The sequence below is a fragment of the Phodopus roborovskii genome, unplaced genomic scaffold (genome assembly GCF_943737965.1).
Source record: "Phodopus roborovskii unplaced genomic scaffold, PHOROB, whole genome shotgun sequence".
NCBI lineage: Eukaryota > Metazoa > Chordata > Mammalia > Rodentia > Cricetidae > Phodopus > Phodopus roborovskii.
The window spans coordinates 27,539,207-27,554,223 of NW_026126482.1; the positions used below are offsets into that span (position 1 = coordinate 27,539,207).

At 43.6% G+C, this 15,017-nt stretch overlaps 1 protein-coding gene across 1 annotated transcript; it reads left to right on the forward strand.

Moving 5' to 3' along the window:
• Nucleotides 1-4,104: 4,104 nt before the first annotated feature.
• Serpinb9 (serpin family B member 9) lies at nucleotides 4,105-13,988 on the forward strand. The gene is made up of 7 exons (XM_051194477.1): nucleotides 4,105-4,234; nucleotides 5,957-6,134; nucleotides 7,163-7,300; nucleotides 7,760-7,877; nucleotides 9,659-9,801; nucleotides 11,993-12,148; nucleotides 13,561-13,988. Exons 2-7 carry the CDS (start codon nucleotides 5,967-5,969, stop codon nucleotides 13,960-13,962), a joined length of 1,125 nt encoding a protein of 374 aa, XP_051050434.1. The 5' UTR covers nucleotides 4,105-4,234; nucleotides 5,957-5,966; the 3' UTR covers nucleotides 13,963-13,988.
• Nucleotides 13,989-15,017: the final 1,029 nt, after the last annotated feature.

Here is a 15,017-nt window from a genome sequence, read left to right on the forward strand (position 1 = left end):
AACCCGAGCCAGCCTCCCGCCACTGTGAGGTTCACATTCTGATTCCAGGACAGGAGGAGGGCAGAGGAGGCTGAAGGTTGAAAATTTTGTGAGGAACCATGAACAAATAAGACATATTTATTCACTGTAGGTGAAGGGTACTAGGCAGGCACCTAGGCACACAATGACACATATAGTTTGAACACCAAAAGGCACAAGTACACAGTCCAGCACACAGGACACAAAGTGGTAGGGTTGGAGACCTACAGGCAGGCTGCAGAAAACTCAGGCTCCTGCATCTCAGCTGAAAGAACAGAAAGAAAACTAGGTTGGGACTTGGCGCTCTCTGAACGCAATTTGAAAAAAAAAATGCTCCACAGTGAGAGCATCTCCAGTGTTCTGAACCAGTGCACCCAAGAAAGAGTCTGCAGTGGACCAACGATGATTACATCTCATTAAAAGAGCTTAAGTGAGAGGCATGAGAGGCTACATGGGTCTCGGAATAAGCAGACAAAGGTTGTGACTAGGGCTAGGAGGCTCTTTCCATTAATCGTGTCTCACAGAAGTCAGAGTATAAGGATCTTTAATCTTGGAAAGTTTTAGAATTTACCACAGAGTTAAAGAAGTTAACCTGAACACACACAGAGTTGTTAATTTGGTGTCATGCAATTCAGTGGCAATGTGATGATCATGATCATGGTGAGTGCCCAAATAAAACCAGGAAAGAAGTTTGAGTAGGCATTTTTGCAGAAAGATCTATAAATGTCCAGTGAGCACATGAGTTTATGATTGACATCATTACTCAACAGGAAAATAAAACTCAAAAACTGTGATGAGTAATGACTTCACACCCACGGCTAAAATAAGAACAGACAACCCGCATATGAAGAAACTGAAATTCATACCTGGCTGGTGGGGACATAAAATTTCACAGAAGTTTTCAAAACTTGTTGGGTATTTCTTCAAAATGTTAATTGTAGAGTTGCCATATGACCCGGAAATTCCTTTCTTCGGGCTGATCACAGGGTAATTCCAAGAAATCATGTGTCTATACATAAATTTATACATAAGTGTTCATTGTAAACTCTAGTAGATAAAAGGCAGAAACAATCTAATGCTGATCTTATTATAGACAATATTATTAATAATATCTTTAACCAGGAAAAGAAATGAATGAATGACAAGTGCTGTGTTGACTTGGCACAGAAAGACCAAGGAAGCTAAGAAAGGAATGAAGCCTTTCACCCTGAGTCTGACTAAAGAATCTTCTCAGCCCAGGTAACACTTCCTGTGAAGGTTGGCAGTATACACACAATACTCATCCCTATGACAAATGGGAATGTTAAAACAACAATCATGTTTATAGCCTAAGCATACAGGGTCTTTGTCCTTTTTCAGATATAAACCTGCAGCTTCCTAGGAATCTTACAAGAAACCGTATTTACAATTCAAGGCATGTCTAACAGCCTTGTAATCCCTGCCTTTATCATACCATATTATAGTTCCTTTGGGAGGCATCCCTAAAGTCACCTTCATGTATGAAAAACAAGAACTAGATCTTTGAGGGTAGCAGGGTAAGTTGCTGTAATCCTGCCAGTCACACGCCCTAAACAGAAACAATATTTTTTTGTCTTGAAAGGATTCTCCAGGTGGGAGAAGAGCGTGAACCACGAGCCATCATGTGGAAAGTACAGTGGAGAAGATGCCAGTTTCACTTAAGAAAGAGATGATGTAGATGGCAAACATCTGTGGAATCTGCACTCTTAAGAGTGAGTACTGTTTTAAAGGGCAAGCCCATCTTCTAACAGAACTACGTAGAACTATATATAGAAAGTGAAAGGGGATAAAAGCCAGAGTATTCCATCCAGGAAGAGAAAACAGCATGACCTTGTATTAGACGATGAAGAAGAGGATTGGAGGGAAGACTGGAGGAAGTAGGGTTGGTGACAAGGGAGAAGAAGAGCAGGAATGAGGCACTGTGTAATGGGAGATGTCATTCGGTACATATGTTTCTTATTGGTTAATGAATAAAGCACTGTTGGCAAATAGGAAGGCAAGATAGGTGGGACTAGGAGACAAGGAGGATTCTGGGAGATATAGTAGAGATTCAAGATGTAGGGACTTGAGAGATGTCCTGACCCTCTCTCTAGTAAGATAAGACCGTGTGAAAACATGTAGATTAATAGAAATGGGTTAATATTTAAGACAGAGCTAGCCAATAAGAAATGTTAATAACAATCCAACAGCTTTATATCTAATACAGCATCACTGTGTGTTATTTGGGGCCGATGCAACTGTGGGACCAGGTTGTCAGGGAAAACTGCTCGTAACAACTGTGTCAGAGGACACCCTTGTGGGAAGGTAACTATTGGCCAGCTGCTTTTATGTGGGACCAAAGTGAAAAGTGTCCCTAAGAATACAACTTAAGACAGGAGATGATCAGAAATTGTTGGTCAAAGCAGAGGAGCTGGAGAAACCTAACCAGACAGGAAAGCCTGAAATTCCTTGGGGGTGGAGAACACAGGGTGACTGAGGAAGCGATGCTGCATCTAAGCAAGCCAACCCTTCACTCAAGCAAAACGAGAAAGACAGTCATAAGCTAATGTCACCAGGAAGTTTCTGGGAGGAAGAAATTGGTGACAGCTGGCCATCCATAAACCAGGAGGAGAGCACATGAGAGGAAGGCCTTCTACACTGAGTGCATAGCTTAAAGTATGAGATTGAGTGAGCTCTCAGACTCAGCTAAATGACACCTTGACCTTGGGGAGAACTAGGTATGTGATGCTATAGACAATGTGAGCTTGTGTATCCTGTTTCCCCAGGGCATCTTCCTATATTGAAGTTCTGGTTAAGTGTCTGGGCCCCATAGCTTCATTCATTATAGTATTAAAAGCTTATTCTGAAAGACAAAAAAGTAAAGTTAAAGAAAACCCCCACTTGAAATGAACAGACTAACCTGGAAAGCTAACTCAGACCAATATCTGTTTCTTGGAATTTGTTAACTTCCCCTCACAAGGCCCTGAGATAACAAGATACCAAGAATTCACACTGCCCCTCCTTTCTTGTGAGTCAGCAGGTGGTGAATAGTGTCCTTCAGAAACAAAGAGATAACTGTACCTCCGGTTTGCCCAGACAAGATTAATTAGCACACCCTGGGGCCCTAAGGTCTGTTGACCCTAATAGCGAGACCATCCGGCCTCAAAGGGTCAAGTACTCAATGGACAGAGTGTCCCCCCTCCCTAAGTTTGTGGGTTTTGCCTTTAAAAACACCTGTGCCCAGGGGATGGGGCTTCTCTCTAGCCTGCATGCTAAGGGAGCCCGTTTGTGCAAATGTTTCCTGTTCATTAAAGCCTCTTGCATGTTGCAGCAACTGGACTGGACATTGAGTTCTTGGGAGTACCGACAGAAACTGGGAGACTCCTCATTCTGAGGGTCTTACAATTCTTAAATACATAAACAAATAAAAATGGAAAACGGGGTTTCTTAACAAAATTTTAGGTTGTAACTTTTGAGAGTCACTAAAGCCACATGTGTAGCTACTGCTAAGACTCTGAAGCGATGCTCTCCCTTGAGATGCCTGAATGCTGAAGTGTGTCTCATCCTATCTAACCCTTTGTATATTATTGTGTTTAAATATATTTATGTGTGTTTGTTTCTTAATAAATCCAATCTACTTCATACTGGCTCAATGTGAAATTTCTTTCTGTGGCAAGTTCAAGAATTGTGACTTTACCTGTAAAGAACTCAAGCCCCTGCAGGTGGCACTGAGTAGCAAGTCTGTGCCCCACCCCCACCTACTAACCCCTCCTCCCCCGTCACTGAAAAGTCAGGTTCATAAAAGAGGACCACACAGGACTACACATTTCATTCACAAGAAATGCCAGTGGCTGGGAAATACAGGCAGAAAATGCATTAGTGTTTGCCAGGAAAGGAGGGTAGGGGTAAGGAATGAATATTGATAATAGGCAACCCCCCCCCCCCCACAACACACACAACAGGGCGCTATTAAAATCTGGCATTCTCAAAGCAAAGGCTTCTCCCTAATACTTTCGCTTTCAGTTCTTGCCCTACCCCCACACATCCTCTTCGAAGAGGCCAGAGCAAGCTGCTGGCTTGTCTCCCCGCCCCTGACCCAAGGCTCTGAACAAGAAATCCCAGCCCTGCGGTAAATAAAGGGACAGCAGGCTCTGGTAGGCTACTCAGCTAAGCTCCGGGGACATCCAGTCTGCAAATGCTGCATTGAGAAGTCTCAAAAGTAAGTGAGGGGGCCTGTCTCAGGTTGGGGCTATGGGATCCACAGAGGTGGGGTTTACAAGGTTCAGGCAGAGTCCAGGAGGCAACCCCAAGGATTGTAGAGTTAGAAAAAGAGAGTAAACAGGTGGTGTCTGATGGGCATTTAAAAAGGCAATTCTAGAAATGCCAGCAGTCCTAGGGCTAGTGTCCTAGACCTGTCTTGGTCCCTCTTCAGCCAGACCCAGGTGAGGAAGGGTATCGGAGGCCATCCCCACTGGCCTCTGTCCTGCTTCCTTTCGGGTTCTACCACCTAGACAATGTGACCACCTCTGCTCTCTGCTCTCAGACCTGAAAAATATATCGTACGTTAGGGCTCTTTGACGATCAGCCGTCTCTTTTACAAAGTTAAATAGTCTTTGTTTCCATTTATAGAATAATTGACTCAGTGTTGACAAGAAGCTGCTTTATCCAGAGCATGCTTCCAGGAACTTAAAATCGGGGCGCCAGACATCTCTCTTGCCTTCAGAGAGCTCCAAGTATGGTGGGGACAGCAATCGGCAAAAGAAAGGGGTGCACTGAGGAGTGATGAGCAGACCTGGAATGGGGCAGCTGCCCCAGGGTAGCAGGGCAGAGGCTCTGAGGTTGTCCTGTCCCAGTGAAGGAGGGAAGGGTGAGTAGTTTAAACTCAGTGACAGAGGTGGGGTAGATGACCTTCTAGGTGGAACAAAGAGCATGTCAAGAATAGAAGCAACTTTAAAGAGATGCCAGGATAGGCAGGGGTGTAGGGGTTGAAAGCTGAGTCAGATGAGAAGACTAACCAGAGGGCAAGTCACTGAAATAAAGCAGCCCCAGGAGTCATAGGGTCTAGATACACTCTCAGGATGCTATGCCGTCACTCTGGGGAGAGAGAAGTATGTGTCATGATGTTCAGAGGTTCCCTGGGCTATTTGATCTGCATTTTAACACAGTAAAAAGCACTGTGGAGCACACTTCTAGTGTTCAATGGTTATACAAAGCCATGGGATGTGCAGAGGGATTCAGTTTTGGGTTATAGTGCTCAGTAGTCACTTAGTCTAGGCCAAGCTGTCTATTCATCTGGAGTGCGGCATGCTCAAGAGTAAAGCAGCCCGGGTGCCATCGGCTGATCGAGGTCACCTGAGCAGCCACTGCAGGCTCCCTGCTGCACAGCACAGCTGATGACACCAGCCTGTCTTTGGGTCTCATGCAGCATCTCAGTGTCTTTCCTGCAGCAACTGCAAACATGGAGGCACTGTCTAGGGCACACCTGGACATGTCAGAGGAGTCTTCACAGGCAAACACAGGATGCAGCTTTGATAAACCCAGGCTGGAGGGCCTGGATGCTCATATCTGTTTTCTTCTTCCCTTCCTTGTCTCTTCCTTGTTCTCTGTATCCTTGACTCCATCCTCTTCAGAGAGAGGAGCTGGAGAGCATGGAAGGAGACTAGAGTCTGCCTCTCTCAGCTGTGTCCTGTGTGTGCAGTCCTGATGATCTGACCTTCTGCCTATGCAGATGGGACAGATGATAGTTTGGTCTGCTGCCATGACCACACTTAGCTAATAACCTTAAAATTGGAAGGACTGTGACTGAGAATGGATTTTTAAAATCCTAGTTTAAGTACTTAAGAGCTTGGAAATGAGAACCAAGAGCAGAGCACAAGATTTCCTGAGTCAGATCAATGAACCATCAATGTTGTGTTGAGTACCATTTCTCCTTTGCCTCCAGACTCTGCATCATGAATACTCTGTCTGAAGCAAATGGCTCCTTTGCCATCCATCTTTTAAAAACACTGTGTCAAAACAACCCTTCGGGAAATGTATGTTACTCTCCAGTGAGCATCTCCTCTGCTCTAGCTATGGTCCTCTTGGGGGCCAAGGGAGACACTGCTGTCCAGATAACTCAGGTAAGCTGTCACCCCACAGCTGCTTCACCTGCCTGAGAGCTGCTGAGAAGGAGGGGGAGGGAGCAGGGGCTAAAGAGGGCAATGAATTTTCCTCAGTAATAACTTAAAGGGACTCTCAAAATATTTTGTTCAAACATCACTTTGAAAATGATGCATAAATAATTCCATGCTAGGCCTGGTGCCACAGGCCTTTAATTCCAGCTGCTAAGGAGACTAAGACAGGAAGGTGCCAATTCAAGACTAGCCTGGACAACTTAGTTTCAAACAAAAAAGCATTTTGTTTTGTTTTTAAAGATGGTGGGACGATGTTAGGATTAAAGCTTAGGCTCAGCCCCAAGTACAGCAAAGGGAAAAGGGAAACTGAAATTATTTCAAACACAGGTTGTTAAATCTATCTTATTTTTACAGCAGCAGACTCTGTCATTATCCATTGGCAAGGAAGGTTAATTCCTGTTCTCAGTTGTGTTCAACCTGCTTTTCATCAGCTAAGATATCAAAGGGGGTAAACTGTGTGTAGCTAGTCCACATCCTGCCTGGGCACTGCGTTGGTTTCTTTATGGAGCCTCCTGAGAGCATTGCAGGTGATTAAGAATGAGTCTCTCCCAAGCCCTATGAAGGGGTTGCCATGCTCAGTGGGGAAGGGTTTGGTCCAGCCCCAACTTAATGTGCCAGACTCCTTATGGTCTTTATAGGTTTTAGGTTCAGAAATAAACACAGAGAGCTTGTGCATGCGTGCATGAGTGTGTGTGTGTGTGTGTGTGTGTGTGTGTGTGTGTGTGTGTGTGTGTTTACATGCCTGTGTACACTTCTTTAGGCAGAAAACAGCAGTAAATGCAGGTGTCTTCTCATCCCAGTGCTGGGATTAGAGCCATTCAGTACTAGGCCCAACTTTATTGTGCATAGTGAGGATCCAACTCAGAGCCTCATGTGCCTCACTACCAGAGCCATCTCCTCAGCTTGAAAATTCCTTCATGCAGCCAAAATGCTTCATCACTGAGCTCAGGATGTTTCATTCCTTTCCTTCACAGGCACTTGGTTTCAACACAGAGGAAGACATTCATCAAAGCTTCCAGGGGCTTCTCAGTAACCTGAACAAGCCCAACAGAAAGCACTCACTTAGAATGGCCAACAGACTCTTTGCAGAGAACACCTGTGAATTAATTCCAGTAAGTTGTAGCAGTAGAATGTATTTAAAATACTTGTTGCTATAGATCCCAGGAGAGCAACCCTAAAGAACTTGAGAAAATTAAGGTCCAAGTTCTAGCCAGTGTGGTGGTACACATCTATAATGTCTGCATTTGGAAAGCTGAGACAGGAAGGTGACAATTTCCAGAACAGACTAGGCCAAATAGTGAGACTCAACTCCTCAACTCCATAAACTTCCCACAATTCTATAATAATACCTTGAAATATTTTAAATTTGACTACTTGTTGTTTTTATTTATTCATGTCTGGTTATTCCTAGCTATAAAGGCCTAGTTCACAAAGATGTTTGTTGCTTAAAGTAACATCTACATTAATTTTAGTTTAGTTTTGTTTTTTAATGCTATAGTATCAGAAGATCAGGACCCTTACTGACACTATATTTCACAGTGTTACCTCCCTGAACATTTTTCTCTCCAAAGACCTTTAAGAAGTCCTGTCTTCAGTTTTATCACTCGGAGATGAAGCAGCTGTCCTTTGTCAAAACTCCAGAGGAGTCCAGGAAACACATAAACGCGTGGGTCTCCAAACAGACTGAAGGTCAGAATTTCAAGTTACTTCACACCCAGCATTCTTGTCCTTTCCATCCACCCCTCCCTCTTCGTCTTTCTCTTACATTCCCCTTCTCCCCCTACTGACTAATCTCATGCCATTTCAGAGAGTCAAAGTGATACAGACTTGCTAGGCTACATGGTATAATTCAGACTTCAGTGAATTCATGGAGGTTGTTTTGTGTATTTCCTCAGGACAGAGGGGCTGATACAAATACCATGAGTACTCATGGACCCAGTTTCCAGTCTGACAGTTTTTTTTGTTTTATTTTACATTATAATAAAAGGGCGGTCTACACTGTACCCGGGTCAGTTGGCTCCACCATCTCTGGGACTGAGATGCACATAGACACCTTCCCTGTAGTCTTGCCCTGGGGCTCCTTCCTCACACAGTCTGTGTTGCCTCAGCTCCCACCACCTTTACACTGAAGAGGACTTCTGTTTCTGCTTCCGTATTCCATATTTCCTGCCTCAGATCCCTTACTTACATTTGGTGAAACTAGACATGGTTTTCATTGAAGACACTATCAGGGAGGTGCAGTTATATTGGCCTAAAAGTGTCTCCCATTTGGGGTTAAACCTGATTTGTTTTTAATCTCAGTTGCCTCTGTACCACTAGAGACATTCCAATTTCTGCTAACACAGAGATAGTGTAGAATGAGAAATTATTTGCCAGTTCTTGATGGAGTCTTTACCTCTTGTGTACTCTTGATGCTGTTAGTTAGCAAGGATTCTGTTCTGTTTTGGAAGGATTCTCCTTAACACAGAAGAAGGGAATCTGTCCTCTGACCTGCATCATCTCTTCCAGGGATGATCAGCACTCCAAAGTATATAATAAGCATACCCCCTCCACAAGCTACTTTCTGCCTCTGAGCCTTTGATGTGTTGTGCTATGTTACAACGGGCATGATGTCAGAGTGCTAGGTGAGATGCTGCATTAAACATTAGTGTATTAGTCAGAGTATAATGTATACGAATTACTAAGGGAATTTAATAGATTGGTACACACAATGAAGACTGAGTAGTCCCATAATGGCCACTGCCATGTGGAGAAGCTGAGAATCTGGTAGTTCCTCAATCTATGAGGCTGGAAACCTATCAGCCAGTTTCCAATAGAAAGCCTAGAGGATTCCAAAGAGCTCCTAGTCTCGGTTCATATGAAATCCAAAGCTACAGGGTTCCAGTGTCAGCTGAAAATGTCAGGTAAAGGGGAGGGAACAATGCAGATGCACTCACCAGCAAGAACTGAAGGCAGCAGACAAGGGCAGGGCTGCTTCTCTCTCAGTCCTTTATATCAGACAGCACAGGAAGGAACCGCCCACTCCAGAGCATCCTCTCTATTAGTTACTCTTTCTGGGAAAGGTCCTCACAGTCCTGCCCACAGACATGTCTCTTGGTTCATTCCAGACCCAGTCAAGATGGCAACCAGCATGAGCACCCAGGGGGAGCCCTGGTCCCCTGTGACCCTTCCACATTTCCTGCTTCTTTGTTCTCCATCCTGGAGTCTCTTTTTCTTCCTTTCCCAAACCTGCTTTACCCAAGAGACTTGGAAGTCTTTCACCATCATCACCATGGTGATGTTTCCCCAGTGTCGATGACCTTGAGTCAAACATGGCTGTTGGTGTCTTACTTTGATTAGTTTTAATATTTTTAAATCCACATTCAGCAAATTTGAAAACACGATGCTTGGATCTACCCAGATGTCACATCAATTTATTTCTCACACTGTGTATAAAATGAACCTAAATGAAGTCTCTGCTTCCTCAAAAGGGAAAATTCCAGAGTTGTTGTCAGGAGGCTCCGTTGATTCAGAGACCAGGCTGGTTGTTGTCAATGCCTTATATTTCAAAGGAAGGTGGCAACAACCTTTTCCCAAAGATTGCACAATGGAAATGCCCTTTAAAATTAACAAGGTAAGAAACAGGATAAAAGTTCATTCTGGTATGATGAGGAGATTGCATGGAAATGTGTAATCATGAATGTGTAGCTCTGGGGCTCAGTGGCAGAGATCGAAGGTCCTATGTGGAGTGCAAGGCTTGATCCTCAGCCCAGGAGAGAGAGAGAGAGAGAGAGAGAGAGAGAGAGAGAGAGAGAGAGAGAGAGAGAGACAGAGAGAGACAGAGAGAGAGGAAAGCACAGAAAACCATTTGAGACTTACAATTCTGAATGATAGGTTAATCCTCCTAGGAAATAATTATAGGAATAAAGAGTACTTATTCCTGTGTTATTTTATATTCTGTTTGTGGCTCTTGTATGTCCTGATAATTCCTTGTAAAATCATTGCTCCTATTTCATTCTAGAAACTAAAATTTCCTTTAAGTTCAATAAAACAGAAAGTTATGTGTTAAGGTAGTATAATACATGTATGGAGAACAGGGCAGAATAGAAACAAACACACAAACATTTATTTAATAGCCTTTTTAAAATTAAAATATGTATTTTAAATTATTGGTCAACTTGTCATTATTAAGCAGTATGTATTGCTTTCTTATGTTGAAACATATTGATTAAGATATCAATCTTTATTGAAGTATAATTTGAATTAAAGTAGACACTAGAATACTTTTCCCATCCCTATAAAATATAATAGAATACATTTTGGAGCCTTATGATATTAAATTCCCCCCATTTCCTTTTTATTAGTAATAATTTTAAAACTTTGTAAGAGGGTTAATTCTTTTATTGGGAAATTTAATATGTATTATTCATGGTCTTTAGCAAATTTTTATTTTTAGCATAACACTGTATTTAAAATCTTCCCTGATGTCACACTTTGAACTACGAGAACTGAACCAACTGGATTAAATCACAGGAAGATTCATGAGGGTCTGTCCAGATGACCCTTAATTTATAATTGGTTGAATAGAATTTTCTGCTTTGCGTTGGGTTGTGAAACTAACTATATCACAGAGATACATGGAGATCATCTCAACATTCCCCAACTTGTAGTAATTTAACTGGGATTTTCCTTCTCTTTGACTGGCCACCAGGATGGAGCTCCACATAAGCCTCTGAGTGTCTGTGCTCTGGAGCTCTCTGTTCTGTGATGGGTTAGAAGGTTGTGACCCATCGTGAACCTTTGCGCATGTGTGCTCCTGCTGCCAGGCTGCTGTCTGAGAGGAGGAGCTGTCTGCAGTCCTGTTCACACCACTGAGAAAGCATTCCAGTCCACTTGATGAAAGCTTTTCTGTTATTTATAGTCCATTATGCTGTTTCCTTCGATATAATGGTTGACAATATTAAGTGACCAAAATCCTACATCTGTTATGATGATCATCTTTGCATTAGTGAAACAAGCTATCTGAGGTAGTCAACTTAAAAGAAGCAATGTTTATTTTGGCTCAGGGTTCAAAAAATTTCAGCTGGGTCAGTTGGCCCAATCACTCCAGGTTGCGGTGGTGCAAGTACAGCATGGTGAAAATGCATGGTGGGAGCTTGTTCAGCTCGCAGCATTCAGGAAGCAGAAGAGAGGAACTGGAAGGGGCTGCAGAGCCAAAATCCCCTTCAGGGGTACCCACTCTCCAACACTTAACTTTCTCCCATTAGGCCCCACCTCCTAAAAGCTCAGCTAGATCTCATTAGAACTGGACACAAACTTGAGCTATTTGAGAAGAAGGGCTCTACACTGAAAAGTTGTTTCCATAGGATTGGCCTAGAGGCAAGTCTTTTGGTCATTTTCTCCATTAGTGATTGGTGTGGGCCTTGCCCACTTTAGGTGGGGCCAACCCTGGGCAGGAGGTCATGAGACGTGTAAGAAAGCAGGATGAGAAATCCATGGGGAACAAGCCAGTAAGCAGCATCCCTCCATAGCTTCTGCCTGAGTCCCTGCTCGGTGATGTAATGTAACCTGAGAGTTGTAAGATGAAATAACCTCTTTCTCCCCATGTTGCTTTTGGTCATGGGGTTTTTTAATCACAACTAGAAACCCTATCTGCAAAAGTCCCATATCTAAAACACTCATTCTTTTTTCTTTTTTAATGAAAGCAGGAAGAGGCTGGTAGACATTGACTAAGTGTTAACTGGACCGTGAATACTTCAGCTCATTTGGAAACCTTCTGACCTCTCTCAATAACATCTTCTTATGTCTTGGGTCCATCTGTTCAGGAGGAGAAGCGGCCAGTGCAGATGATGTGTCAGGAAGACACCTTTAACCTCGCCTACGTGGATGAAATACAGGCACAGGTGCTGGTGCTGCCATACGAGGGCCTGGAGCTGAGCATGGTGGTCCTGCTCCCAGATGATGGTGTGGACCTCAGCAAGGTGAGGCAGGAGAGTCCCTATCAGTCACCACTCTAAATGTCTACTAGAAGAATCCTTTGTCCCCATTGCCCTTCATCATTAGAACATAACTCAGTGTTTTTACCTTTCCAACTACCATTTGAGTAGGTCCTACTCACAGACTAAGTCTCAAGCTGTGTGCAGTCCCTGTGTTTCGGGATCAAAGCTGTGTCTAAGTCTCCCATTGTGAGGTGTATGACCTTGACATAAGACTTAAGTTTATCTCTAGAATGGGAGATGGTACCTGATAGGATGAAATGAAGATAACTCAGGTAGTAAACTTAGCACAGTGCTTAGAACATACTCCCCCTCTGTAAATGTAACCTAAATAATGATCTTTGTTATTATTTTATTATGATATCTGAGAACACAAAACAGACAGACTTTAACTCAATAAAGTGGAAGAGGAGGGATGCCAGCTGGCGAGGACAGAGTCAGGGACATCATTATGACATACCTTGTTCTTCCTTGCAGCAGGATACGCCACAGTGTACCAGTCATCTTCTGAATTGAGGTCACTGCAGTGTGCATGGCCTAAGGGGGCTTTGTAAGCAGAACAGCTCCCCTGGCTCTTCCCACACAGCTCCCTACTGCAGCATGACTTCTGTAGTGTTAGTTCATTTTCATCACTCACCAAGTGCCTGTTGTGAATAACCTAGTAGAGGAGGGATTTACATTGGCTCACTGATACATCCAACTCATTTCAAGTTACCCGGTCTATCAATGGTTTCCATGGTGACAGGTGCATGTGGCAGAAACTACAGACCTTTTAGTAAACAGGAAGCAGAGAAAGAAGAAGGGACAAAGTACCAAGGATGACCTTCATAGGTCCTTCCTTCATTCAGCTAGACCCCCACATGCCTAGATTATAGCTACCCCCTAAAATGTTGCCACCAGCTTCAGGATAAGGTTGAACCTTTAGGCAGAATTTACATTCAAGCCATTAACAGGCCACACACACACACACACACACACACACACACACACACACACAAACATAAAATCCCAGCCTGGTTATCCCTCCCTTCTAGTGTGACTCAGCAGCATCTATGGTTTATTGTCTTCAAAAATAAGTCTAGTCCCACACAAAAGCAAACACAACCTAAATCATATCACCTGGCACCTGGACATGGACACCTGTCAGAGTAAAAGATGTCTCAAAGGGATTTAGGACAGGATGGCCAGGTCTTCCCAATCCTGAGTTACTTGGTCTCCATAACCACCAGGGAAGCCACATAAAGCTAGCAGGACAGTGAGACCTCACACAGCCTGGCCATATGAGCAGGCAGTGTCCCCTGTAGGATGATGGAGGGTACTGTGAGCAGGAAGTGACTATGAGGCCCTGGGTGAGACCTCAACTGTGAATCTGAAGGTCTCTGATTCTGCTTTGTCAGGTGGAAAACAATCTCAGTTTCGAGAAGTTAACAGCCTGGACCAGACCAGACTTCATGAAGAGCACTGATGTTGAGGTTTTTCTTCCAAAATTTAAACTACAAGAGGATTATGACATGGAGTCCATGTTTCAGCACTTGGGAATGGTGGATGTCTTCCAAGAGGGCAAGGCTGACTTATCAGGAATGTCTCCAGAGAGAAGCCTGTGTGTGTCCAAGTTTGTTCACAAGAGTGTTGTGGAGGTCAATGAAGAAGGCACCGAGGCTGCAGCGGCATCATCTGTCATTGAATTTTGCTGCGCATCTGTTGTCCCAACGTTCTGTGCAGACCACCCCTTCCTTTTCTTCATCAGGCACAACAAAACCAATAGTCTCCTGTTCTGTGGCAGGTTCTCATCTCCATAAAGACACATTTACTATGTGGGGAACAATGATCTCTTCAGCATTTCCACCACTCCTACAGCTTTGTGCGGATGGACATATGGGAGACACCATGTTCCAAGATGAGTGCATTTTCCCTCCTGGCAGCCTGATCTTATGATGCCCATATTCATCTCCCCGTATCCTGACATTCATCTATGCCCTTTGCCAGGTCTCACATCCACAGACCACAGAGTGGCTTGGTTTTCTGTTGTGTAAACAACAAAGGAGCCACATAAACCTCACAAGATAGCCTGCAAATTTCTCTAAGGTGATCCTAAATAAATGCTCCCACCCCCGGCACAGACAAGCCATGTTGGCTATATTCACTGTGCTTTCCTGGCTCCTCCACTCTTGCGGTCACTTGACTTAACCCTGTTTGAATGATAGTAAGTTCTTCCGTGGACGGCAGCTACTGCAGTGTTCCTAGTGATTGGTCCTTAATGCACATTTTAACTTTATTTTGCCTTATTGTCTACGACTCACCAGAGATGAGTGCAACACTGTGTTAGGCTTGGGGACAAGTGCACACACTGTGGTCCTCTAACAGTTGACTTTTAAATCTGCTTCCAACTTATCTAGCTGGCATGACAGCTAACTTGAACTACCACATGTTCACTTGCAGAAGACATGCTTCTATAGACCATTGTGTTTTTCTATCACTATCTATTATACTTAAATTCTATAAAGTCCTTAAAGGCTATTTAAAATAAATCTTTTTTCCTCACCAACCAACCATGTGTGTACTTTGAACATTAATTGGGCCACTTAAAGTTGTTGTTTTATCTGTTAAACCTCCTGCATCTTGGATAATCCCCCAACTAGACCCCATGGTCACCAAGGGTCCGAGTTATATCTTATTATGTTATATAGGCTATTCTGTGCTCCCAGACTCATGACTTGGAAGAGTCAACAGTGTGAAATGGCCATCTTACTGACTCAATCATACAGAGTCACTGCAATTGCCATCAAAATGCCAACAACATTCACCATAGAAATAGAAAAAGAGTCTGAATAATTTGGAAGCACAAAGGACCTCA

Coding starts and splice junctions, on each gene's coding strand:
- Serpinb9 (XM_051194477.1), top strand. CDS start 5,967: ATGAATACTCTGTCTGAAGCAAATGGCTCCTTTGCCATCCATCTTTTA. Junction 6,135..7,162: donor CTGCTGTCCAGATAACTCAG/GTAAGCTGTCAC, acceptor TTTCCTTCACAG/GCACTTGGTTTCAACACAGA. Junction 12,149..13,560: donor ATGGTGTGGACCTCAGCAAG/GTGAGGCAGGAG, acceptor CTGCTTTGTCAG/GTGGAAAACAATCTCAGTTT.